This window comes from Pteronotus mesoamericanus, unplaced genomic scaffold (assembly GCF_021234165.1).
Source record: "Pteronotus mesoamericanus isolate MK-2021 breed Mesoamerican mustached bat unplaced genomic scaffold, CSHL_Meso_final scaffold_476, whole genome shotgun sequence".
Lineage (NCBI taxonomy): Eukaryota > Metazoa > Chordata > Mammalia > Chiroptera > Mormoopidae > Pteronotus > Pteronotus mesoamericanus.
In genome coordinates, this window is record NW_026555318.1 from 327,049 (window position 1) to 354,319 (window position 27,271).

A 27,271-nucleotide genomic window follows, 5' to 3' on the forward strand; every position below is an offset into this window, starting at 1 on the left:
GAGCAAAGGGGGAAAAATCAGGACAACTGTAATAGCATAATCAATAAAATATAATTTAAAAGAAAGAAATAGAGTCAGGTGTAAATAAAGCAAGAATAAATGGAGCCCATAAGCGGGTATTTGGGGGTATTTGTAGATGTGATGGGTCAGTATGAAGTAGTTCCAGACTGGCTTCAAATGCTTAAGTGAGACGTGCAGACGGTGCAAACGCTGGATAAGGTCTTCAATAAGGTATCAGTGGCTCCTCGATGTTTCCCAAAAACACTGTCCCCGGACAGCGCCGTCTTTGGAAACCTTGGAGCTGGGACCTGGAGCTGCACCACGTCGACGCCTGAGAACACGGTGGTAGTGCCAAATGTCAGATGTTCTTAGGGGAAGGCCCAGGTGACCTGACCTGCAGGGCGAGCGGCGCACTGCGCACGCGCAGGAGGAGGCGCGAGGCGGGGCCACGGCACAGGGGGCGTGGCCGTGGTGCGCAGGCGTCCTAGTGGAGGGTGCCTGCGGCTCCGGATGGAGGGTGAGTGAGTAAACAAGCCCTGGCCGGGCGGTGAGGCCAGGCCTGGGAACCTCGCCACCCTAGGCCTAAGAGGGAGAGACGAAGGGGTCGGGGAATTGGGAAGAAACAGAAGGGCACACTGCCTGTCCACGGGGAGTAGCGGGGCGCCCACTCCCGGTCCCGAGGGCTGGGGGAAGGGGGCAACGGAGCGAGTGAACCCCCGGCGAGGACCGCGTCTGAGGCGGTGTGTCCGGGAGGTGGAGCGGCGGGGGCGGGCCCGGAGACGGGGAATCCCGTTGGAGGGCGGGGTGGATCGGGTAGGCGGGAGTCGCGGGTTAGGGAGGGCGTGGGTGGGCGGTTGTACCTGCGGGGGCCCTAAACGAGGTGGACTTCCAGGGACCTGGAGCTGTGCAACGGGAGGGCCAGACACTGGGGCTCAGTTTGGGGAGTGTTGAGGAGGTGGCAGTAAAAAAAGCACGGCCGGGACTGGGGTGGGGCGAGTGAGGTCCTAAATTGCAAAATGTAAGGGGGCACTCATTCTCGGCGTGGAGTCAGTGCAGACGGCCTCCTTAGGTTTTGGGCGCTTGGGCGCCTCTCGCCCTCTCTCCAAATTTGGTCTCGCGCCTATCTTTGTCCACCCCGGAATTCTCCTGAGGATCAAACGATAAAAGGGAAAGGACCTTAAAAACAGCGAGGTGTTGTATTTGGGACGTGCTGTTAGGAAATGTGGGACAGACATTTCGGTAAAAAGTGACTACTGATAAATTGTTTGGTGGGCGAGGAGAGGGAAGGAATGTGGAAGGACGTTAGTGCGACCGATGGACTATGGAGAGCGGACTTTTCTAGGTGAAATGTAAGGTCGTAAATGGATAGCCTAGGTGTGGAGCCCAGCGCTAGAGGGGTGAGGATAAGGACAGCAGCCTAGGTGGACGAGCTACTGCATGCGTTTGAGTACCGCATTGAGAGTGTGGTCTGTTTCTCCACTTTTGCTGTCATGACGCCTTTGAAGAGAAAAATTTCCCACCCGGTGCTTTTAAGTTTAGGAAACCGGCATTGAATGAAGTTTCTAGCCTCAGAAGTTGCTGTCAGAGGTTTTAAGCCTTGGAATCCCCAGTGGTGGGATGGCGTGCCATTGATAAAAGAGATTACTCACACAGAATAAAGTGTGTGTTCGGAGATAAGTACCTTTTTGTAACCACAGTTATAATAGAGGCAAGGACTAGCTCTAAAAATGTAATAATGTTATTGTCAAGGTTTATGTTGAGTGTGTGTATCACAGTGTGAATTAACTCTTCCAGAGCAGGGATGTGTTTTTTATGCTCACCCGAGGACATCTTTTCGTTGCTTTTATAGAGAGAGGGAGAGAGGGAAACATCAATCGGTTGCGTCCCGTAAGCAGCTGGACCAGGCATTGAACGGCAACGTAGGTATGTGCCCTGACCGGGAATCCAACAGGCAACTCTTCCATTACCGGACTTTGCTGCAGCTAACCTAACTACACTGGCCAGGCCTGTTTGTCCTTTTCATCTGCTGATGCACCCTAAAAAGATAGGAAAGAGCCCAAAACACAATTCGAGCAAATTTAAAAAGAAAAAAAGCTGGGGCTTTCCAGAATGGAAGTATTCCCCAAGAGCAGTTTTTCCTTTTTAAATCCTCCCCCTCAATCTTAATCTAACTGGCGTGATTCTCTGCACCTTTCCCCACATGCCTTTTTTTCTCTTTAATTTAAGCTACCCTATGCAGAAATGTAATGTGTTTAGTCAAACTTTTTTTTGGTCAGTTGTCAGGGAACAAAGTAGACACTTATTTTTAAAAAACCCAAACATTTTATTTATTTATTTTTTAGAGAATGGGAAAGGGACGGAAAAAGACAGCAAGAGAAAAGAATCATCTATGTGAGAGAGAAACATGAACTGATTGCCTCTCAGGCGCCCCACCCAGGGGTCAAACCCCAGACCCGGGCCAGATACACAGCAAGTGCTCAGTATATATTTATGGAATACGTAAATTGTAGGCAGACCTCTGGGTCTTGCAGCTGGAGATCTGGATCCTAATTCGGCTCCTAATTGGCAGAGTACTTGTAGTTCAGTCATGGAACTTGATGCCGAGACACAGCTTTAAAACGGTCTGAGATTGAAATGATTTCATTATGGTGTTATTTGAATTCTCTTTGAAACAGCACTAGAATAAGGAGCCTAGGACTTTAAAAAAAAATGAAATTTTATTCCCCAGCATCACTTTTGTAGAAGGAAAAAGGTGAGAAAATGTAGTCGGACTTGTTTCTCTTATCTTTCTTGACTTTGAATTAGCATGCCTTTTGAAAAACTGTTTAAAGTATTGATTTTTTTTTTTTTCTGTTTAATTTTTGAGATCTGAAATCTGGCTTCTTTAGTCCTGTGGGTAACAAACAGTTCCTGCCCTTAATTCGGGCTTTATGGGAAGCATGCAACAATTCATTTCCTTAAGTAGTATATCTTTTTCCTGTTTTAGAATAAGTTTTAAAAGTTTCTGCTTTGGCCCTGGTGTGGTTCAGTTGGTTGGGCATCATCCTGCAAAGTGAAGGCCGGCTCGGGTCAGTCAGGTAAAGGCACATGCCTGGCTTTTGGGTTTGGCCCCTGGTTGGGGGGGGCGGTGAGAGAGGCAGTCAGTTCATGTTTCTCTCTCACATTGATGTTTCTTTTCTCTCGCTGTCTTTTCCCCTCTCTTTCTCATTCTCTAAAAAATAAAGAAATAAAATGTGTTGGGTTTTTTTTTTTAATACAAGTTTCTACTTTGTTAACTGGCAACTTACCAAAAAAAAGTTTGAGGCAGCAACACTAAAAACACATTACATTTCTGCATAGAGTAGCTTAAATTAAAGAGAAAAAAAAGGCATGTGGAGAAAGGTGCAGAGAATCACGCCAGTTCGATTAAGATTGAGGGGGAGGATTTATAAAGGAAAAACTGCTCTTAGGGAATCCCTCCATTCTGGAAAGCCCCAGCTTTTTTTCTTTTTAAATTTGCTCGAATCGTGTTTTGGGCTCTTTGCTGTCTCTTTAGTCCATTAGCCTGTCAGCTGAGACTTTAGTGCTCCAAACCTTAAAGTGGAGAATTATTTAATGGATAGTTAGAGTTCAATGCCTCTGGGGTGTTGTGTTCTCTGACACACTTGTCCTAATTCATTCAAAGTGGAATCACTAAAAAGTCTTGTTTTTATTGGATGAGAATGAGCAGTCACTAAATATTAAACTTCATGCTAGTGTAGTACAGAATCAGCCAAGATAACTGTAAGGAGATTGCTTTAACTGTCTTAAGTCATTGTTGTATATCCTAAGAGCCAGTGTTTTCCTTTGAGTCTCATAAAACATCAATCCTGCTTTGATTTTTATCACCATTGTCTCCAGTGCAAATAATCTTATTCTCTTAGTAAAGCAACACTAGAAAATATTAGTGCTTTAATTTTATTTTAAATAGAATTCAGGAGCACAGCCTCTTGGTAGGCAGGGTGTTTTGGTTTTTTTTCTTTCTAAGAATTTATTTATTGATTTTTAGAGAGGGGGAAGGGAGAGAGGAAGGGAGGGGAAAAAATATTGGTGTGTCAAAGATGCGTGCTGCTTGCACGCCCTCAACTGGGGACCTGGCCCGCAACCCAGGCGTGTGCTCTGATTGGAATCGAACAAGCAACCTTTTGGTTCATGTGCAGGCGGGCACTCAGTCTACTGAGCCACACTAGCCAGGGCAAGACTTATTTTTTTCTTTAATCCACTGTAGTGAGGTAAAAATTTACATGCAATAAATTAATCATTTGTGTATATAGCTAAGCAAGTTTTCATAAAAGTGCATAGTGAAATAACCATCATCACACCAAAAGTATAGAACATTTTTATCCCCCAAAAGTGCCTTTACACTCCTTTTAATTGCCTTCCCCAACCCCAACCCCTGATGACCCTGAATCTACTTTCTGTCACTATAGATTTGCCCTTTCTAGAATTTTTATAGTAGAACGTCATGTAAGTGGAATCATATAGTATGTCATTTTTGTGTGTCTTGATTTCTTTCACATAGCATAATGCTTTTGAAATGTGTTGTGCATGTACAGGAACTGTTCATTCCTTTTTAATGCTGAGTAGTATTCCATTGTATATATGTATACTGTTCTTTGTATACATTTGCAAAGCCATGAATATTTATCTTGTTTGCACTTTTTGGCTCTTATGAATAAAGATGCTATGAACATTTGTGTACAGGTCTTTGTGGGGACATGTATTTTCATTTCTCTTGGGTAATTAGAAATTGTATGTCAGGTTATATGGTAAGCATATATTTTCCTTCCTTCCTTCCTTCCAGCTGCTTTCCAAAGTGGCTGTACCACTTTGCATTTCTACCACCACCATATGAGGATTCCAGTTTGTTCCACTCCCTCACCACCAATTGATACCATCAATTTCTTACTAATTTTAGACATTTTAGTGGGTTGTAATAGTACATCCTTGTGGTTTTGATTTTGCATTTCCCTAATGACTGATAGTACTGAGCATCTTTTTGTGCTCATTTTTGTGCAAAAATTTTTGGTGAAGTATCTGTTCAGATTTTTTTTTTGCCATTTTATTGGATTTATTGAGTTTTGGAGTTATTTATATAGACGTATTGTTAAGCTTCTTGACCAAAACAGCATATTTTGAAGGGGGCTTTTTTCAACCTTTTTATTTATTTATTTTTAGAGAGAGGGAAGGGAGGGGGAGGGAGAAAGAGAGAAAAACATTGATTGGTTGCTTCTTGCACATGCCCTGACTGGAACCGAACCCACAACCTACACATGTACTCTGACCAGAAACTGAACCAGCAACCTTTCGCTTTGCAGGGTGATGCCCTAACGACTGAGCCACACCAGTCAGGGTGCATGCTTTGGAGTTTATTTTCAGTGTATAATGAAAAGCTCTAAAGTGATAGCTTAGTACTTAACTGAAAACATAAGTGCTGTTTTGCATGTCTAAGAACTAAAGAACAGATCTAATAGAAATAAAAAAAATTTTTATGTGCCATTCCCATTGCCCAAGATGAATGAACCCATTTCTCCAAATCTGCTGTAGTGAATGCTGAGTGTTTTGTTTGCTTTTAAAAAAAAACAAACAACTTTGAAGTGATAGTTGTTGGTTAGCATCCAGATACTATGAGAACCAATCTTACGGCTGTTTATTTTAATCATACCTATCTGTTCCAAACAGTATGTCTCATCTTCCTCATATACTCTGTGGGATTGACTAACTGCCAAATAAACTTCAGTGGGACATTGAAGACCCATTAAAAGGCAAAGCAAAATAAATACTGCCTCCTTGGTCACATGAAAGTCAAATATCATTTTTATTTTAAAAGGAAGTGTGGCTTATTTTACAGTATGATTGATTAAAACAATGGCAAATGTGTGTATATGAGCATTCTCCTCTGGCCAAATAAATTCTTGAGTAAAATTAGAAATAGGACCATTGATTACTGGACTATTTTGGTATATTTACTGTCAGCTCTTTTTGACAGACTATGGGAGATCACATGTCAGTCGTGGCCTCTTTAAGAAAAATATTGACATTTTTCTGTGACCGTCACTCTAAGAAAACTACACACACACATACCCTGGCAGCTGTGGGTTATATTCTCTTCCATTACTTGATCTCCAGTTTTAAATGGAAGCAGCAAACTGCGCTAAGCTTACTATTTCAAAAACGGAACTGAGTTCCAAAAAGAATGGGAAAGGGATTGCAGTAAAAACCCACTTTTTAAGGAGGTTGTAAAGACTCACTGAATTGCGATCTGTAACATTTGGGCCATTTGTGTCTCAATAAGGGTAACTTAAGGTTTCTCAAGGAGGCAGTTTTGTCCTACATTTGAACCATTTTCTCATTTTCCACAACAGACTATTAATCTTCTACAGAAATTATATGAACAGCTACTTAATATTCCATGTGAGTGTGGTGTATGTTCACAAATAGTTTTATCAGTCAGAGTCCCTCTTTTGGCCCCATTCTATAGAGGAATGAGAAACATTTAAAAGCTAGGAGGACGAGAGCTGGTGCAACTTCTAGGAGAGAAATTCAGGGCAGCTTAATTTTTTTTTTTCTAACCCAGCATTTTAATACTCTGGGATTCAATTCCTAGATTATGTTGTTTCATGTCCTTCTTCCAGAGAGAGAACATTTAACTCACAGGGAATTCTCTTTCTAAGATCTTAAATAACTTGATTAAGTATACCAAATCCCCAAATGTCACAGGAAACACAGTGAATCTGTCTGCATTTTTGCTATTCCTTCCTTCCTTCCTTTATTTATCCTCAATTCTAATGGCATTATACCAATCTATTTGATTCATCAGATGAAAGAAGTCCGTGTACGTGAGGTATAATAATCATGATTGGAGTGTGGCATATGTGTGACAGTGGGTTAAATTTTGCTATTTTCTTGTTTGCGCTGTCAATTCTTATGGGAAAAAGCAGGTAATTTTAAAATGATTCTTTAGAAGAAATGGAATAGTAAACTCAAAAAGCAAATATTTTTAAAGAAATTTTAAAAAACAAGGCCTGAAACTTTAGTTTCTATTTCAAATTTTGGCCCTTCATAATGCCTTGTTAAATGAGTTGAACTAGTTCCCTAGGAAACCTAAATAGTGAATATAAAATAAAGATATAATCCCGTAGATTTTGTCAAATTTTTTAATGTAATGATACTTGTTCTTTCTCTGAAATTATTGATGGGGCTGCAGGCTGAGCCTAGAAATTGGTTCAGAAAAGCAGAATAGCAAACTTGGTGATTGTGAGAATATATTTGTACACATGACTGGAAGGAGAGAATTTAATAAAGGGCCCTTCCCAATGGCATCAAGTATTATTGGGACACAACCTGACTTGCATGCAGAAATAGTGGTAGCAGAGACCTCAAAGTCTTCACAGTTACGGGGGAGCATCCTACTGAGGGTACCAGGGTCTAAATATACTTCACTGACTTAAAAACCACTGACTGTTCTCTTTTGAAAAGCTGAACATTTGTTTTGCCTTTGTGTCTCACCATTCCTCTGAAGAACAGAAGGCACGTTGTAAAACCCGACAGTTCCCCTTGCATTCTGCGAGATAGGTAGTGTGTGATACATAGTAAGTACTTCTTTAACACACACAGAGCTATTTGCAGTGTTACATATTTCCATATGTCTTGCTCTTGGAGATGAAATTATGCTGTTGTCCTATCCTCCCTTATTGCTAAGGGTGTAGTACAGTTAGACAGCTAGGCAGGTTCAGTTTTATAGTGTGGATCTTTCCACCAACCCCTTTGATATTGACTTGATTCTTGCTGAACATTTCTCTTAATCAAAGTAGTGAGTAGGCTTCAAAATTTCCACGTAATCTAAGCTCCTAACTGAGAGAGAACTTCTTGGCTGCTGAACTAAAAACAAGGTATCACAAGAGGACAAAGGATAATAAGCTTTTTGGAATTAAGACCAGGAATTGCTGACGAGAAATCTTTTAATTGAAACTTTTTTTTGAACTCACAGATTTGGGTTCTTTAAGTGTATGTTTTTATGAATAAATACAATGGGAATGGAAGTATAACTGACCATGTTTGAGTTTGAGGAATGCTTCATTTCCAGGCAGTAAAATGCTATTTCTCATCCCTGTCTCTATTAGATTACAGCAAAATGGATATACCAAATCCCCCAACTTCCAAATGTATCACTTACTGGAAAAGAAAAGTTAAGTCTGAGTATATGAGACTTCGACAACTTAAACGGCTTCAGGCAAATATGGGTGCAAAGGTAAAAAATAATTCCCAAATGAAAGGTTCTGTATTTTAATATATTGATCCAATGTGGAGGGGTTGAATTTTTTTTTAGCTCTTCTTTTAAAATCCTAATAACTTTTTTCTTGGCTTTGCTAGGCTCTGTATGTAGCAAATTTTGCAAAGGTTCAAGAAAAAACCCAGATTCTCAATGAAGAATGGAAGAAGCTTCGTGTTCAACCTGTCCAGTTGATGAAGCCCGTGAGTGGGCATCCTTTTCTAAAAAAGGTACTTGTGGATATCTAAGTTCAGCCTTCCCCTCTTCCTTCTATTTGTGATTAGAAAATAAGTAAGAATAATGGATGCAGTTATTATAGTCAATTTTTAATGACTAGGATGATAAATCTGTAGCTTAAAGAAGAAACTTTTTACCTATTCTCCTCAGTAAATGAGCATAATCATGAATTTTTCATGGAAAAATCAAGACATTTGGCTGTGATGGGTTTGGCTCAGTCAACTGAGTGCTGGCCTGCAAACCGAAGGGTCGCCAGTTTGATTCCCTATCAGGGCACATGCCTGGATTGCAGGCTAGGTCCCCAGTTGGGATCATAGGAGAGACAACCAGTTGATGTTTCTCTGGCACATCGATGTTCCTTTCTCTCTCTTTCTCCCTCCCTTCTCCTCTCTCTCAAAATGAATCAATAAGATCTAAATAAGTCTTCTCTCTGCCTATTCCTATTTAGGAAAAAAAAGAAAAGACACTTTCTGTCTACTTTCCTGGGTTCTGTGTCCAGGCTTCAAAGCAGCCTTTTTTTGTGCCTTGTTAGGCACCTTCAGCACTTTGACACTGGATAATAGACAGGAGTATATTCATCAGAGATATACCCTTTATTGTAAATTTGCGAATTATTCTCATTTTTGAAAGAGATAATGTTTTTAAAATATGAAAAGCAGGTAGTATATTGAGAGTGATTTTGTTTCCCAAAGCAGAATCTGACTATAATTTCTTTTGCTTCCCCCTGAACTGTCCCCATCACCTGTGCAGCTAAGTTGGTGTCCACTGTCTGAAAGTTTAGGTCTTCATGAAAACCTCCTCGTCTTCCTCCTCATCCTTTAGGACTTTCAAAGATCCTTTGCTGTTGTTTACAGCCCAAGGAGACCAACGGTTTTAGGTTGAAATAAACTTGAAGTGTGGGATTTGAATAAACATCATTGAGTATGGGAGGCACTGTCCTGGATTCATAGAGGATGCGAAGGTGAATAAGAAATAGTCCTGCTTTCCACAGTTTGCAGTGCAGTGGTTCCTTTTAGGGGCTGACTGTTACAGAACACTCAGCATATTTGAAACAATTGAAAGGCTACTGGAATCCTTTTGGAAGGAAACTCCCAATTCGCTCTTGGGTTGTGTGCTTGCCTTTCCCTCTCCATGTTGTTGTTTATATTTCAGTGTACCATAGAGAGCATTTTCCCGGGATTTGCAAGCCAACACATGTTAATGAGGTCTCTGAACACAGTTGCATTGGTTCCCATCATGTATTCCTGGTCCCCTCTCCAGCAGAACTTTATGGTATGTATTGAACACATTGGTCATTGCTTAAACTCCGTGATTTTTTATGTTGCTATGCTTGCACTCCTCGTAAAGTAAATATTGTCCTAGTATACTTGACAAAGGTTGGACATGTAGGGCAGAATGCTTTTGTAATTTACGTAGTCTAAAAAGTAGATTGCAGGTTCTTCTGGCTTGTTAGATATGTTCTCTGAAGTGTACTTCTGCATCGATGCTGGTTCTTTTTTCAGTGAGTGAGACTGGGCAGGACTCCAGTTTTTCCTTACTACCTTGGCCCAATTTTGTAACATTATGTGCAGTTAAATGCAGTCTAAATCAGACACGTGAGGCTTAAGCAGGTTGACACCTCCCTGCTGATGGCTCAGTCCTTTCTGAATCCCCTAAAGGCAAGATGCTCTGAAAGCAGCTGAGATAAATGAGGTGCTCAGGGATCCGCAACCCTTTCATCCGGGCCTTTATGCTGACTCCTGCTAGGATTATTTGTGGTCCTGATAAGCAGTCCTCTCTTAATACTGCCATTGCTTATCATCTGCCTGGTGACAGATAACAGTCCCGACTGGAATAGGATATGGGTTTACAAAAGGGAATCCTCTCTTAGAATGAAACTTCAGAGTAATTTTACTTTGATATTTGAGGATTTAAAAATGACTGTTCTCTGCTGAACCAAAAAAAGGAAAAATCCGTTAGTATTGCATATTGCCAGAAAATATTTGTAGTTCATAGTGTGATTGATTTCACGTTCCCACTAAATGTATATTTTAATTTTTAATTGATTTTTGAGGGGGACGGAGCGGGGGAGATAGGTGGCACCAGGGCAGAGAGAGAGACGTAGATTTGTTGCTCCACTTATTTATGCCTTCGTTGGTTGCTGCTTGTATGTGCCGTGTCTGGGGATGAACCTGCAACCTTGGCCAGTCAGGATGATGCTCTAACCAGCTGAGCTACCCGGCCAGGGCAAATGGCCAGTTTTAAAAATTCATGCAACGATGACCAAAGTCATTCTTAGGAGGTTCAAGCAGCAAACAAAGCTCAGCAAAGATTTAATTAAACAGAAAAGAGGAGATGCATAGTAGATTCATGGAACGATTCACATCTGGTTTGATTTCAGGTGGAAGATGAGACAGTTTTGTGCAATATTCCCTACATGGGAGATGAGGTGAAAGAAGAAGATGAGACTTTCATTGAAGAGCTGATCAATAACTACGACGGGAAAGTCCATGGTGAAGAAGGTAGTGGTGCCGGGCTCTTTGGGAGAAAACTTTGTTAGAATGGTACCTCTTCTCTGGTCCGTCATCACCTTCCTTTTATCTGCTGCTTTGTAGTGCACACACCAAAGAATATTTCAGTGTAATCATTGGGCTGAGAGTAGAAATTTTATATTAAAAATATTCCAGTTAAATTTTAAAAGGAGTTGGGTCAGAAAAGGATCATATAGTAATCAGGGTGACAGGAGAGAAGATTCATTGTACAAGTAAGTTTGACCTCAGAAGTTTTCTATAAATCCATCCAAGGCCATTGATTCTTCATTTCCTTTTCTCTGAGAATGGCGCTGGCGCAGAACCTCTGTCCTATGGCTTTGAACCCGATAGCCCCTAGATCTCTCAGAAGTTGGTTGTAATATCCTGACTTTCCCAGAATAGAGTCATTTGGATTCAGTAATTCTAGAAGAGGCTGTCCGTGTGCAAGAAGTGGGAAGATGGGGAGACTCCCATTGACTTGCAAACCAATAGCCTCATCTACTTTTTTGACAGTTGTGGGCACTCATGATGTTCTTGAAATGTATTTATCCACTACGCCCCCTAGTGTTCAAAGACTTTCTCCTAAGGTGTAGTATAACCCCATATAGTATGATTTTAGAAAACGATGTTCTCCTTTTATTCAAAGAAGTCACTACTGACCAATTAGCAGCAAAACTAAGTACATTTTCACTATATCATTCTTTTTCTGTCCCATTTATATTATTTGCACACTTCCGTGAGATTTTGGACCATAAATACAGGTTAACTTGTGCCTGTAGAAGTAAAGTACCCCAGTAAGAACAAAGCCTGTAACTGGATTTCCCACTCTAGTCAGCTGAACTATTGCAGCTGTGTGAGCCTGTCAAATTATTGTACTTTCCTGATTGACCATATAAAAATGTACACGTGATATCTACCGGGGTCTCAGGAGTGAATGCAAGAAAACCTTCCTAAGAGGACTGATGGAATATCAAACAACCACTGCTCATCCATTTAATCCCTATGCTTCAGAGATGATCCCTGGATCCGTCCTCATTAGCGATGCTGTTTTCCTGGAGTTGGTAGATGCCCTGAATCAATACTCAGATGAGGAGGAGGAAGGGCACAATGACACCTCAGATGGAAAGCAAGATGACAGCAAAGAAGATCTGCCAGTGACAAGAAAGAGAAAACGACATGCTATTGAAGGTAAGCAACACTACTTCCTTATTCCACTTTAAAAGTAACAGGGAAAGGGAAGAGGGGAAAAACAGAAAGGTTCACTGCTGTAATTGGTTCACTTAAAGTGAAAAAAATGATCATTGACTAATAGCTCTAGATAGCTGTGACCTAGCTGAGAAGAAAGTAGAACTGAGAGTGTGATCATTTTTCACTTCTAGTTATAACAGTGGTGTATTTGGAAAACATGAAATGAACAAAATAAAATTACCTTATAATCCTGCTGACTAGGAATAACCAGCATTAAGATTTCCTTCTAGACCTAAACAAATGTAAAATGTATATATATAAAACTATTACAGTGTTATATGTCAAATATATCTCATTTTTTAAGTACATATATGTCAGCCTGTTTATATATATTATGTGAAATTGAGATTGTGCCGTGTGTGTATATACACATATGTAATTCTATATCTCTTTTTTATTTAATCTTATGAGCATTTTTCCATGTTAATATTTATTTAATGTTTAATTGTACACTACGTTATTTAATTGTACTATATGTCCAGGGACATAGTGTCTCTCTTCTTAAAACGAAGTTATAATACACTATCAGTCTTGTTTTTTTCAGCATCAGCATTATGATAGGATTCTTCTATATTCAGTTCTCTCTGTAAAAACTCTGGTTTTCATCTCCTGAGTCTATCTTGGGCAGTAGATTTTGTTGTTAATAAGTAGATGACTCTGATTTCCTTATTTACTGGTAGCCTGTTAGGTAAGTCCAGTTGCTTTGACCCTCTTTATGTATTTCTAAACAGCCAATGGTTAGATTAACAAACCAGCTCTAATCAAAGTGCTGTGACAAAAGGAAAAATCGTAGAACAGCTTTGTTTGCGTATTTTAATTAGAGGTAGCACTCAGGAGCTTTTTGTCTTTTTTAATTTAGGCAACAAAAAGAGTTCCAAGAAACAGTTCCCAAATGACATGATCTTCAGTGCAATTGCCTCAATGTTCCCTGAGAATGGTGTCCCAGATGACATGAAGGAGAGGTAGGAAAAGCTGTCCCCCTCAGGCCATGTAGAGTGAGTGGGCAAAATTTTTATCCAAGCCTGTATCTGGTTAGTAAGAAGCCTTGTTTATGGTAAGTGCCTTAGGATTTGCCCACACTTCTGCTTACTACTTGGCTTGCCCCTAAATACCCTTTCCCCTATTAAGGGTCATTGTCTGCTGGCTTTTGAGTAAGTCTGAGAACTTTTATAATTTTGCCATTTTTCTGGAGAGTTGCTCCAGCACCATCCTTATCAAATCTTCCCTCCCCTTACTTTCAGACACATGCCCAGCCCATCATAATTACAGTGGCGCACCACCTTAGTCACACACCATTCCGTCACCCGCAAGGCTCACGCAGGCGCCCATGCTCTCTTGGCCAGCTGTACCTGGATGGCTGTCAGTACCCTATCTGTATTTTCTCAGTGAAGACATTCCCTCGGAGGGAACTCTTATCTCTCTCCTCTTAAACAGGTATCGAGAGCTAACAGAGATGTCAGACCCCAATGCACTCCCCCCTCAGTGCACACCCAACATCGACGGCCCCAATGCCAAGTCTGTGCAGCGGGAGCAGTCTCTGCACTCCTTCCACACACTTTTTTGCCGGCGCTGCTTCAAATATGACTGCTTCCTTCACCGTGAGTGGGCCACTCTGAAATGCTCTCCTGTTTTCCACTCCTAGTCACTATTTCCTTCGCTTACTTTACTTTATCATATAAAGTTCCTGGCTTCTGATCTGATGATGGTTTGGCTAAGAACCAGTTTATATTTACTTGTTAAGTTAAAGTGCAGTGTGTTTTGCAGGGTCAGGACAGAATAACCAGCAACATAATTTTTCCTAATACAACCTAGTTTTGAAAGGATTCTGGTGATACCAGAAATGATTAAATTCTGTGCACCTTGATGGTAGCTGTTTAAATCCAAATTCTCCTACACTAGCTCCCTAATTCAATTTTGTTTCACCCTATCCTGTCAAGTGGGATGAATCATTGGAAACAAGACAGTGTTGTGTTTTCCAGCTTTTCATGCTACCCCTAATGTATATAAACGCAAGAACAAAGAAATCAAGATCGAACCAGAACCATGTGGCACAGACTGCTTCCTTTTGCTGGTATGTTCTTAAGCCGTTCCGCCATTGTTAACTTTGTTGAAAAGCAAGCAGAAAATGCTCCTTGGGTTTTCTGCCCCTAGAAACGCAAACCAAGTGAGACAGTATGTAGCACTCAGGGGTCATAAAGTACAAATAAAACATGACTCCTGCTCTTAAGGAACTTCCAGATACTGAGGCAGTGGGACTGTGAAGTTAGTTTCATGGGGTGATATCATTTACTCAGATTTCAGAGCCTGAAACTGTGTTGTTTGAATTGAGCTGGGTGTTTATCTTAAACTTACAGAAATGTATATGCACAGGTTTTCTTTTATTGCTTTTTAGAAATCAGTACATATTCAAATGCTGGACTGTTTTTCCCTAAACTTTTTATTAAGAAAATTTTCAGTCATGCAAAGAAATTGGAAGATAACTTTTTCCTCAATTTAATAACATTTTTTCCATATTTGCTTTATTCCCATATTAGTGTGTACGTATTTTTTGCTGAGCCATTTGAAAATAAGTGCAGATGTTGTGATACTTGTTTGCTAAGTATTTCAGCATGCATCTCCTAAAAATAGACATTCTTCTAGATGTTACAGCTGCAAAAATTAACAAGAATACCATAGCATCATCTATCCATTACATACTCAAAAAATTTTTTTTGGTGGTACTAGGAATAGCTAGTGTTTTTTAAAACAAGGATCATAGTCCATACATCATATTTGGTGATTATGTCATTTCAGTCTCTTATTATTTTTTAGTTTATTTATCAATTTGAGAGAGAAACATCAATTTATGCATTATGCAGTTTATCCATTTATGCATTCACTGGTTGCTTCTTGTATGTGCCCTGCCTGGGAACCTGCAACCTTGGTGTGTCAGAATGATGCTCCAACCAACAGAGCTACCTGGCCAGGGTTTCTCAGTCTCTTTTAATCTCAGATAATCACACCTTTTTTTTTTTTCCCTTCTTTTGAAAAGTTCAGGCTGGTTGCCTTGTAGGATGTCCCGTACTGTGGATTTGTTGTTTCCTCCTGGTGTCATTTAACTTTTGTCTGTCCCCAGTTTCCCATCAGCTAGAATTAGCTCTGGAGGCTTAATTATACTTATGTTAAACATTTTGAGAAAGAATATAAGTGATACTGTGTGTATCACATCTTAGCATAGGCATATAATGCCAGATCCATTTAATTAAAAACTTTTCTTTTAGAATTACCATTAATATCCTTATTAATGATAAATCTTTATCCTTTACATGTTGATTTAGTTTTCAGAAACAGCTAGAAGTCTTTGGGAACCAAGTGTGGTAAAAAGAGAGATAATCAAGCTCAATGATTATTTGGTCTTTAAAAAGAAAAGAAAAGAAAAGAAAAGAAAAGCAGACCTGGCCAGTGTGGCTCAGTTGGTTGGAGCATCATCCCATAGCTGAAACATTGCAGGTTCAATTCCCAGTCAGGGCACATACCTAGGTTGTAGGTCCAATGCCTGGTCTGGGCACATAGAGGAGGCAACCAATCAGTGTTTCACTCTCATGTGGATGTTTCCCTCTCTCCCTTCTTCTTTCTCTAAAAGTAATGATAAAAATATCGTTAGGTGAGGATTAAAAAAAAAGCATAGCAATAAAATAGTGAAAAAGTATTCTTCCAAGTTTAATATACTGATCTGGAGAGAAGTTCCAAAATTAAGTAATAATATTGTACAAATTCGGTGATTATGCATTTTATTGAAACAAAGACAGAGCAACAGAATGAAAAGAGTAACATGGCCTGGGGACGAGGGAAAATGAGCTATGTACTCTCAAGCAGGTTCCTGCCCTCTCTCAACCTCATTACCTCATCGACAGCAGAATGTGTTCTCAAATTCCAAACAGTTAATAGGCAAACGAATTTTAGATACAACTCCCTGGAAAGCTGAAGATGCACAGATGCATAGATTATATCTTTTTAAGATTACTTTATGGGATAGCTCTTTTACGAAGAGGTGTAAGTTACTAAGTTTTAGAATGTTTGCTGAGCGGCTGTTACATGGTCACACTTATATGGGACAGAGCAACAAATCAAAAAGACAGTATCATTGCACACAAGCACAGATGTGGAAGAAGATGCTTTGTGGCAGTGGGGTGGGTACGGTGGCGCCGGGCCTGTTCCGGCTTTCTGTCTGTAACGTGTCTGTTGCAGGAAGGAGCAAAGGAGTACGCCATGCTCCACAACCCCCGCTCCAAGTGCTCTGGTCGTCGCCGGCGAAGACACCACATGGTCAGTGCTTCCTGCTCCAACACCTCGGCCTCTGCTGTGGCTGAGACTAAAGAAGGGGACAGTGACAGGGACACAGGCAATGACTGGGCCTCCAGTTCCTCAGGTACTGTGAACAGAGAATGATCTCTTCTTCCCACACAAGGACTCTGGTAAACCCAGGATTACCTCCTAACACTAAATATGACTATGTTTTATAAAACTGTTAATTTTTTCCACAGGTTTACCTATAAACAGTGGAGACAGGGAATATTTTTGTTCCTAACTATGCTGCCGTCTAAATAAAGTGCTTCTGAGTTTGTGACCCACTACTGATGTAGCTGCATTCCACCCTCTTCTGTTTCTCTTATTTCTTCCTCTCTTAGAGGCCAACTCTCGCTGTCAGACGCCCACAAAACAGAAGGCTAGTCCGGCCCCACCTCAGCTCTGTGTAGTGGAAGCACCCTCGGAGCCTGTGGAATGGACCGGGGCTGAAGAATCTCTTTTTCGAGTCTTTCATGGCACCTACTTCAACAACTTCTGTTCAATAGCAAGGCTCCTGGGCACTAAGACGTGCAAGCAGGTACTGTCTGAAAGTAGCAGGAACAAGCTGGGGCCCTGCTTTCATGCGCTACTCTGTCAGCCCTTTGCCGTCTCATGAACCTGCCTGTCTGGAGAGAAGCTGCCTCGGGCTCAGTCCTCGCGAGCCTGTGCTTCTAGGCCATGAAGTGAGCCTCTAAACAGGGGGCCGCCTGCAAAGACCAGGCCTAGCGGTGCTTGGGGATCTGCTGTTCTCCTTGCTGGATTCTTACTTCTGTCTTTAACCACGATTTAATTCTTTTGGATGTTTCCGCACATTTTTAGCTTCCTTTTTTGGTTCCTGCCTTTGCTTCTAAATGTGTGTCCGTTTCCTAGAAGGGACTCCCGGGTCTTTCTGGGATGTCCTCACCTAGTGCGCTCCTGCTCCGCTCCTCGGCCGCACTGCTGCTCCCTCCACCCATCTCCTCATTGCTTTATTCTACAAATGTCCTATCACAGGGTTTTCTAATTACCACACCCAAAAGCTAGGCCTGGACTTGCCCTTCTCACTCATACCACCACTAGAATCACAGCTCCATGGTAGCCACCGGTGCCCTGGAGGCAGGACGGGACTGCAGTGGGAAGCCTGGAGAACAGGGACGGGGAGTCGGGTGTTAGGGCCGATCTGTCCAAAAAGAAAGGAACTCCAGAGCGTGAGCCCCACTCACGTGGCTCCCTGACTTCCGGAGGAGTCTCTGTGGCTGCTGCTTCATGCTCCCTTTACCAAGGACAAGCAATAGAACTGTGAGCGGAAGCGCCCGTCACTTTCATTGTGGAGCGTAGACCTATTTCCCTGAGACACAGGTTCTTAACCTGAAGACCCATCAAATTGGGTGCAAAACAATTTTCATGCGTATTTTCCTGAGAAGATTTATACTTTTCATAGGCTTTCCAAAGGGCCTATAACCAAAAGGTGGCGGGAGGGAGGGAGAGGAAGAGCTGCAAATGAATGCTATAAAGGAGAAAGCGCAATGGAAGGGGACCCGCCATCCTGAAATGCTGTCCTACTGACGTAGTCAGGGCTCTGACATCTTTATACCAGCAGAGGGAGCCAGTGCTGGTGGTATACGAGGGCGGCGGGCGGGCGGGGCGGGGGGGGGGGGGGGGAGGCGGTGGGGCGGGGACTCAAACCCAGAATTTATTTATAAAAAATTGTGTTTTTATTCTTATGTGTTTAAATTTCAGTCACCTACAAAGTACTCTCCATTTAATGCAATACCTCTATTGAGATGTTTTTCCACTGCTCAGAGCAGTTTTTGAACTTGTTGATTTTGATGCCTTTTAGGGCTTATGCTGTTTTTTGTTCCACCTCTTCTGTGGTGGGGGAAGGTTTCCCTTTGAGGACTTTTTTTTTTTAATCTAGGGAACAAAAAGAAGTTGCTCAGGGCAAGATCGGGTGAATAGGGAGGGTGGAGCAAGTCAGTAGGTGTGCTGGTAAATCACCCATCATGAAATGGGGAAATGTGTAAGTCTTCAAAAAAATTTCACTGAAGCCAAAGGCAGCCTCGCACAACAATGCCTGCTGGTACACTGATGCAGACAGGCTCCTAGACAGTCACCCAGCTGGATAAACCTGTACTACAAGGGGCGCGCCCTCCAGAAAATAATTCTGGCTTTTTAGGTCCCCCCTCGTATGTCAGGTCTTGTACCCAGTTACACCAGATACACAGAGTTGCTCTTCCAAGAGACAGAGACTGTTGTTAAGAATCAGCCCACATGTAGGGCTTGGTCAGCAGAGCAGTAGGTGAGAACTGCTAACTGGGGAAGCTGTAACCATGTTCCGTATTTCTCCTTCCTCAAGTCAGGATCAATGCTTAAGTACTGACCTCAGAGCCATGGTCAGCCTGTCTCTCCCTGACTGAAGAGATAGATGCCCAGTCAGCTGCCTGGGAGCTTTCTAGAACCCTCCGTCTAAGACCAGCACCTGCCTGGTTACTTACATGACCATCTAGTTCAAGAAGGAGTGACGGGTCCTGCTGGATTTCTTTTCCAGGTCTTTCAGTTTGCAGTCAAAGAATCACTTATCCTGAAGCTGCCAACAGATGAGCTCATGAACCCCTCGCAGAAGAAGAAAAGAAAGCACAGGCAAGGGCGGGACAAAGGACTTTCTGTGGACAAGCTGTTCCCTGTGCTCCGGCCTCCCCTTGGGCTCCCCATCTGCCTCCCTCTTCAGCCACTGCCCACCCGTTTGGCACTGCACAGCGGAGGGCAGCCTTCTCAGCGCCGCCCGTGGGCCTGCGCCTTGCGCCGGCCTTCCGCCTGTGCCTGGGCGCTGTGGGTCAGGAGATAACTGTTTGGTTTTCCATTTAAGCTCCTGGCCGGTAGGAGAGCTGGCCTCATTGCTCCACCGTGAGGCCGTTTTCCTCATTCGGTGGTTGGTTAACCACTGTACCCACTTCTCAACCCTGACCAGAGTTGTTTTTTAGCTTGTTTTTTTTTTTTGTTTTTTGGCACTTGTATTGTTTATCTAAGTTGCATAATAGCACTGTTTCTAGCTAGCTTTTGCTTAGGGTCGGAAGTTTTGTTTGTTTTTAAATTGACATTCTGCCTGGCTGGGTCCCTAATGACTAACACCCATTGAAGGAAGGAACTGACACCGATTCTAGATATAGAAGGAAGTCCGTGTGGCTGCTCCCTTTCAGGTCCTTCGCTCAGAGCATACTCCTGAAAAGCCTTCTCACCTCCCCATCTTGAAACTCCCCCACATCCTCACCTCCTCAAAGGCCAAGGAGAGGGAGAAACAATAGTATTATAATAGATATAGAGGGTTGGATTTTTTTTTTGTCTTTTTTTCTTTTTAATGCATGTTTGGTGGTTGTGGGGGGGGTGTTGTATATGTTTAAATCTTGAGGCATAGTCCAGCGGGATTTGGGATGGCCTCTGGCTTCCCTGTGCCAGAACAGAGGCCTCCTGTGAAGGGGTTTGGACGAGTACTTCCCAGTCACCAACCCGCAGTCCCTCACAGTAGGTCACATTGTCCTTTACTTGAACCTGCAGAGCTCCCCGGGACCATGACCCAGACCCGCCCTATCTCTCTCTTTCAGGTTGTGGGCGGCACATTGCAGAAAAATTCAGTTAAAGAAAGGTGCGTTCCGCAGTTCAGCGTGAGGTCTTGCCCCTGGGGCCGCCTCCACCCTGTCCGTAGCTGCTCTTGTTGACACTACACGACTTCCTCGGGCTGCAGTTTTTCTGCAGCAGCTGAGAACAGCTCAGCTTCTCACAGCAGCTATGAAGACCTCTTAGGAGGCAGAGTTATGGGCCTTGTGGTCTCTGATCTTCATAGTATGCCATTTCCCAGGTCCTAGACTTCATTTAATGTCCAAAATAGCCGCACTGTAATCCTGACTACTTCCACACTTTCCCCATAAAACGAGTCACCCCATTGTAGCTTGTGAACAACCATCATCTAGGATTGCTTCTCACTTCAGGCGCAAAATGGGTGTCTCAGGTTATGGTCATAACCAGCCACCTCTGAGTTAGCGCCGTTGCCCACCTGGGAGGGAGGGCAGCTAGGTAGGGTGGGCGCAGCAGTGTCCTGGGCTGTTCTTTTGTCTCCTAGATAACTCTTCCACACAAGTGTACAACTACCAACCCTGCGACCATCCAGACCGCCCCTGTGACAGCACCTGTCCCTGCATCATGACTCAGAATTTCTGTGAGAAGTTCTGCCAGTGCAACCCAGACTGTAAGAGTTCATTTTCCCCTGTGGTCTACCCAAGCCGTCCGCTGCGGTGCATCCTGGGTTTCCTTCACCTCCTGCGCCTTTTGCTGCTTCCCAGCCTTCTGACACTCTCTTTGCTGTGCTTTAAGCATTCTACGCAAGACTGAAGAGCTGGAAAAGTCATTTTTCAAAAACCCTTACCTGTGTGATTCTAAAAGCAACAATTATACAGAAACCAGACGCTTTCCCAACTTCACCTTCCAGGGCAGAATTAAGAAACATGGGAACCTTTTTCTCTTATAGAGCAGTCACAGCCTCCCTTTCCAGCATGTTTTATAACATACACAGGCTACAGTTCCGTGTATGTCTATTTTAGTTTGATATTTAGAGTTTTTATATCAGGCCGGTCTGGTCGTTAGCAGATGGTAGGAGAGAGGCTAGAAGCGCTTCCCTCACTTCCTGTCCCACTGTGTCCTTCCCCCGTCACGGCAGTTTGAGGGCAGCCCTCAGAGCTCACAGAACCCGGTGCCCAGGCAGCTGTGCTGGAAATACTGCCCAACCCACAGCGGATTGCAGCCTTAACCACAGAAAGGGGCGCTTGTGCTGGCGAGGGCAGTGGGGGGTGGGGGGGCATAGAACGGATATATTCTGGTCTCAAAATGACTTTAGTTTTGATGTTATTTACCAGTGAAAAACACTGATTTCATTTTCTCTGGGGCCCTATCCACCTCCCTTCCAGACTTCACCAAAGAGGAGTGGGGAGGGCATTGTTGGGGAATCTCTAGGAGCTACCTCTTCATAGTGAAACCTGCTTTATTGACTCAGGCACGATGTTGGGAGGTGCTCCATTTTCTTTTTTTATCTTCTTTTTTTAAGATTTTATTCATTCTTGAAGGAAGAGCGAAAGAGAGGGAGAGAAACATCAATACTTGGCTGCCCCTTGCACGCCCCCCACTGGGGGCCTGGCCTGCAACCCAGGGATGTGCCCTGACTGGGAATCGAACCAGCGACCCTTTGGTTCGCAGGCTGGTACCCAAACCACTGCGCCACACCAGCCAGGGCAGGTGCTCATTTTCACAGGAAAAAAATTTGAGCACGTGATTATTGGGAAGGGAACTTTTCTCCTATTTTGCCAAATGTCCTTGAGCACGTGACATTGCCTTCTCTGCCCTCTCTTGAGTCAGACCTGACCAGCGTTAGCCAGCGCCCCTTCCTGACCCTACCTGTTATCCCACGCAGGTCAAAATCGTTTCCCTGGCTGCCGCTGTAAGACCCAGTGCAACACCAAGCAGTGTCCTTGCTATCTGGCAGTGCGAGAGTGTGACCCCGACCTGTGTCTCACCTGTGGGGCCTCAGAGCACTGGGACTGCAAAGTGGTGTCCTGTAAAAACTGCAGCATCCAACGGGGCCTCAAGAAGGTGAGGGCTTTTCTCAGGGGTCTGGGCTGGGTGATGGAGTGGGGAACGCTGAAGAGACCCCATCAGCCTGTTTCTCCCAATTCCTTAGCGGGTTTGTGCTGAAAGTGCTTAGTAAACCCTGAAAGACACACATTTACTGAATTAATAAAGTTTTCTGTCCCAATAATGGATTAGAAAAGTGACACCCTGAACGGGCCAGATGGCCAGGAGCAGAGAGGGTGTCACCGAGGTCCATTTTTACTGAACACGTAGCAGTGAACTCCCATAGACTCAGGTTCAGAGGATCCCCAGGTCTAAAGGAAAAGGCGTCACGTTTCCTTTCACCGCCTCCCTTTTTTGTTTTTCCTCCCACCAGAACAGAAAGGCTTGGGTCTTTTTCTGTTTTGAGGTCACCTTAACAGTTGCTAGCGCTTTCCACCCTGCCCCTCGCCGTACACGTGCGCGCCTAGCACCCAGCATAGACAGTCCCTCGTCACCCACACCCTGTAGTCTGAGGATTGACTCTCTTCCCCAGCACCTGCTGCTGGCCCCCTCGGATGTGGCCGGATGGGGCACCTTCATTAAAGAGTCTGTGCAGAAAAATGAGTTCATTTCTGAATACTGTGGGGAGGTGAGTGCTATCGGTTTGGCCCACGTTCTTACCTGGGGAGCTACTGTTGAGAAACCCTGATTCTCTGTGGTTCAGACTTCTGTGAATTAATCTCTAAATAACTCGGCTGAGTCCTCATGTGGCCTCTCGGGGGAACCCACAGAACTGTTTGCAGTCCTGAAACAAACCGCTCTTCTTCGTCTCTTTGGCAGCTCAGGCCACACAGGAGGGGCAGGTGGGGGACTCTTTTCAGCCTTCCTACTGGCCAGCCTAGGTAGGGATTGAAACGAAACAACCCAAGCTCAATATGTTGTGATTCTCATCATGATGCTCAGTATGTGACACTGTCCCCTCCCACTCCTGTCTAGGGGCAGGGTACCGTGCCCTGAGCGGTCAGCCTGATCCCCTGTTGGATCCTTTTCTGTCTCTGCAGCTCATCTCACAGGATGAGGCTGATCGACGAGGGAAGGTCTATGACAAATACATGTCCAGCTTCCTCTTCAACCTCAACAATGGTATGGAGTCTGTCTCATCCCAAGGGGGTCTTGAGCAGGTCTTCCTACCAGATGTCCCTTGTTATGGTCCAGGTTCAGATCAGCTCTGAATCTTCCAACAGATGCACAGAGCAAGGTGGTGAGATTGAACTCAGAGGTACCATGAGCCACAGTTCACTTGCTTTGGGAGAACTTCCATTTCCAGGTCGTGTTTGTAATCAGAGCACTGAGCACTTACACCTCAGAAATCTCCCTTCCTAGATGAGAAAAGGAGACCCGTAATTCCAGCTAAAGGGGGGGACCCAAAGGGAGTACTCCCGCATGAAGCCACATTCTTTTTTTTTGTTTGTTTATTTTTTTTATTTTTTAAAGCTGCATTCTTATGCTGCCTGCTTTCCCAGCTCCTACTAGTACACTGGGCTTCAAAATTCCCACTGGACTGTCTTGTTCCTGTTAACTGTGAGACTGATTTTAAATTCAGGCTCAAGAGGCTGTGGAGTTGCCTGGTGAGCTCATGGTCTTCCTTGGTTTACTTTATACAGATTTTGTAGTGGATGCAACCCGGAAAGGAAACAAAATTCGATTTGCAAACCATTCAGTGAACCCCAATTGTTATGCCAAAGGTGAGTTCCCAGTGACCTGGGAGGTGAGCTAGGGGGTGTATGCTTCATTTACTACGGTCTCTATCCATTCTTTACTCTTTTTTTTAGCTGAGTTATTATTTTGTCCAAAGATAATCATGGTTAATGTCTGGTATCATGTTGAGCCTGTCTCTAAGTTTTATCACCTATTTTTTTTTCCACTGAATACATTACAAACATTTCCCCAGAAACACAAGTCTTTGAAAGATAATTCTTTCCCCATGTCAGTTGCCAGAAAAAGAGATGTAAAAGCACAGAGACAACTTTGTTGACTACTTTCTAACTCCACTTCGTTTATGTTTTCACTGGAAATTTGGGGAAAATCAGCCCAGAGTCACTACTGACGTTGCCTTGGGTTGACTAGCCCTTGTCTGCGCCATTTGCAGTGGTCATGGTGAACGGGGACCATCGGATTGGGATCTTTGCCAAGAGAGCAATTCAGGCTGGTGAAGAGCTCTTCTTTGATTACAGGTGAGGCAGCCAGGAGTGTTCCTAGAGAGGTGGCCCTAGAGGTGGAAAGGGTGGCTGTGGGAATTGATTTGGGGGCTTAAGGTGGGTGATACAGAGGAGGGAGAGGATCTTACAGTGGTCAAGTCTTTTTCTTTGTTCTGATCGCTGGTGCCTTTTGCCTCAGAAGGGGGAGAGTGTTAACTGCTGTTAAGAAGTGGGAGGGGAAGTGAAACGGTGGGGATTCCATCTTTTTCATCACAGAAGCCTTAATAGTCATCTCGTTCCTCCTCCTGCCCTGGGACAGGTACAGCCAAGCTGACGCCCTCAAGTACGTGGGGATCGAGAGGGAGACTGATGTCCTTTAGCCCTCCGGGGCCCCGCGCCAGTGCCTGCAGTAGCAGCGCTGTCTTCGCTTTCATGCACACACCACCGCTGCTCGAGTTTCCTGCGCTCTGTCTCCCACACCAAGAAAACCCCCACCCACTCCCTCTGCAGTGAGGCCTCAGCTGTGTCCGGTGGGAACGGAACTGTCTCAGTGAGAGGGGAGACAGAGGCAGCGAGGGCGTGGGCTTCCAGGAAAGTGTCGCAGGCATTGGAGACTGCACCTCGGGCTTCAGAGGAAGAGAGCACAGACTGGGGTTGGGTGACGTATGCTTGGCTGATTGCTTGTCACCCAGGCCGCGGGCCTCAGGAGTCGGCGTGGACAGTTCCTAACAAGCATCAGCCTGTCATTCTAACTTTCCAAATCAAGGGTCCTATGTCGTTGGGTTGCCAGCCTGTCTCTCTGTGGCCCTAAGACCTGGAGAGGACAGGACAAGTGAAGCTTAGTTCCTGGAACGTATGAGTGGTCTGGGCTAAAGGAGGGCCCGACAGGCAGCGCCCACCTAAGTCAGAGGGGAGAGGGGTGCCCTCGCTACCTCCTCCTTCCTGGCAGGATTGAGACTGAAAGAGTGGGTCCTGAGTATGGGTATTTAATGCTGGGGAAAGGAAAGCTAAGTGCCATCCTTCCATGGCCAGAGTGAGAACAGCATGATGACCGCAGTTACACCTCTGAGCTCGGGGCCCAGCAGGCGCTGAGAAACCTCTGTGTGTTCTGGGGGCGGGTGTGTCTCAGAGGCCCGGGAGCCACGCCAGTGCCCGGTCAGCTCTGTGCAAGGTTCCAGCTCAGCAGCTGCAGGCGGGCGCCGTGCTGCTGCTGGAGAAGCACGAAGTGGGTGCCAGACTGGGTGTGAGCGCTCTGGCTCCCTGGATCTGTCGTCGTCTTCAGGCCTTTTACTCCCCTCGGAGGCCAGGCCCCCAGAGCCACTGTCTCTTATCTCTCCTGTGTAGACGGGTGCAGGCCTGGAGTAGGGGGAAGACTGTTGGTGTGATTGACTTTCCTGTCTGTAGCACCTGCTGTTGGAAAGGGTGAGTCGGCAGTATGTGTTTGGAGGTGGGTGACGGGCTCCCCAGTTGCACGTGTTTAGTTAGGATGGCATCCTCTGTGTGCCCCGCAGACAGGCAGAGGGTATTTGAAGTGTTGAGAAGACTACCTGTGCCAGTCCGTGGTGCTGGTCTCTCTGGGATTCATGCAGAGCAAAGCACTTTATCTCTTAGAAGGCCTGTAGAGTAGGGTAGAGTTTGAGCTAAGGCCCCCAGGGTCCTTGCCCAAACCCCATTCCTGAGGGAGGGGGAAGGAGAGAGGTGGAAGGTTTTCCTCCAGCTCGGTCTCACTGCCTGGTGGCAGAGGGAGGAGCTGCCTGGACACAGGAATCCGGTGAGCACAGGGCAGCTCCCAGAGCTGGCCCCGTGTCTGTGGGTGGTGCGCGGAGCTGGCAGGGAATAGGGAGCACTGTGCCTGGTAAAAAGGACACGGGCAGGCACAAGTCGGCCTGAGGAGTGTTGGAGGAGGGAGCAGACTCCCCGCTTCTCTCTGGGGGATCAGAGCTTCGCTTTCCCAGTCCGTGCTGATCGCCCCCTTCCTCCAGCCCCACTGGCTCTCCCATGAAGCAGTCAGTGAGTGGGCTTTCCTCTGGCCAAGCAGCTGTCCAGGGAATTTTGTGGGACATGCACACACACTCCCACTCACCACGCTTGTGGGCACATGCACTTAACACACCCAACAGCACCCGACAGAAGCACCTCTCCCGCCCGATTGGGGCAGCCCCCACTGTGATTCTGAAATGTACATCCACTGTGGTTTGTACTGATTACGTGTAGTGGGGGCACCTTCTAGCTGAGCTGTGGGCTCTGAGTTACTCATAAATTTTGGGGGGAAACCAAAGACAGATGAAGAAGGAGAAGTTAAGTCTGTCTGAAACGCCAGGGGCTGGCCATGAGGAATAGGTGGAAAAAGAGTACATGCAGCCTTTGAGAGGCTGGACTGACCCCCCCTCCCTCAGGGTGCAGAATCGCTGGTCAGCCACTCCTTCCCCAGCTTCAGACCACTGATACTCCTGTTTCTCCCGTATTCCCATCCTTTTTCCATGCTGTCCCCAACCTTTAATGACGGGTGTCAGCCCCTCCCCTGAGACATGTAATGATGAATGGAGCCAGGGGGTGGGGGGTGGGGGCAGGGGAGGCTGGTGTATGTGCGGCTTTATTGCCAGTGAATTTCACGCACTTTAAAGTCCTGTGGCTTGTGACCTCTTATATGAATAAAGTGGCAGAATCCGTTTTGGCAAGTCATGTACCATGTGCTTTGGGGCTGGAAGGATCCAGGATTGGCAGTACAGGGGGAGCTCCAGGTGAAGCCTTGGCGTTCTGATCCTCACTCGACCGCTGAGATCTGGGGCTGGGGCGGGGGGGGGTGGCGAGAACGGTCAGGCTCCTGGAAGGCGATGTGAGGATTCCGAGGGCTCCGCTCAGAAATTTCCAAACCCTCAGACTAGTTC

General features: G+C 44.8%; 1 protein-coding gene across 3 annotated transcripts; it reads left to right on the plus strand.

Moving 5' to 3' along the window:
- The first annotated feature begins 468 nt into the window (after positions 1-468).
- On the plus strand, positions 469-26,925 carry EZH1 (enhancer of zeste 1 polycomb repressive complex 2 subunit). Of its 3 annotated transcripts, none has more exons than XM_054593763.1 (21): positions 496-517; positions 1,850-1,923; positions 8,142-8,269; positions 8,392-8,520; positions 9,680-9,799; positions 10,908-11,028; positions 12,049-12,225; positions 13,145-13,247; positions 13,720-13,883; positions 14,265-14,356; positions 16,513-16,693; positions 16,953-17,149; positions 19,139-19,230; positions 20,190-20,230; positions 20,705-20,830; positions 22,046-22,224; positions 22,739-22,834; positions 23,247-23,328; positions 23,850-23,930; positions 24,335-24,419; positions 24,703-26,925. In XM_054593763.1, exons 3-21 carry the CDS (start codon positions 8,153-8,155, stop codon positions 24,761-24,763), a joined length of 2,244 nt encoding a protein of 747 aa, XP_054449738.1. In that variant the 5' UTR covers positions 496-517; positions 1,850-1,923; positions 8,142-8,152; the 3' UTR covers positions 24,764-26,925. The 3 variants fall into 3 exon arrangements, with proteins under 3 accessions (XP_054449737.1, XP_054449738.1, XP_054449739.1); XM_054593764.1 differs by lacking the exon at positions 496-517 and adding an exon at positions 723-740; XM_054593762.1 differs by lacking the exon at positions 1,850-1,923 and having other exon boundaries at positions 469-517.
- Positions 26,926-27,271: the final 346 nt, after the last annotated feature.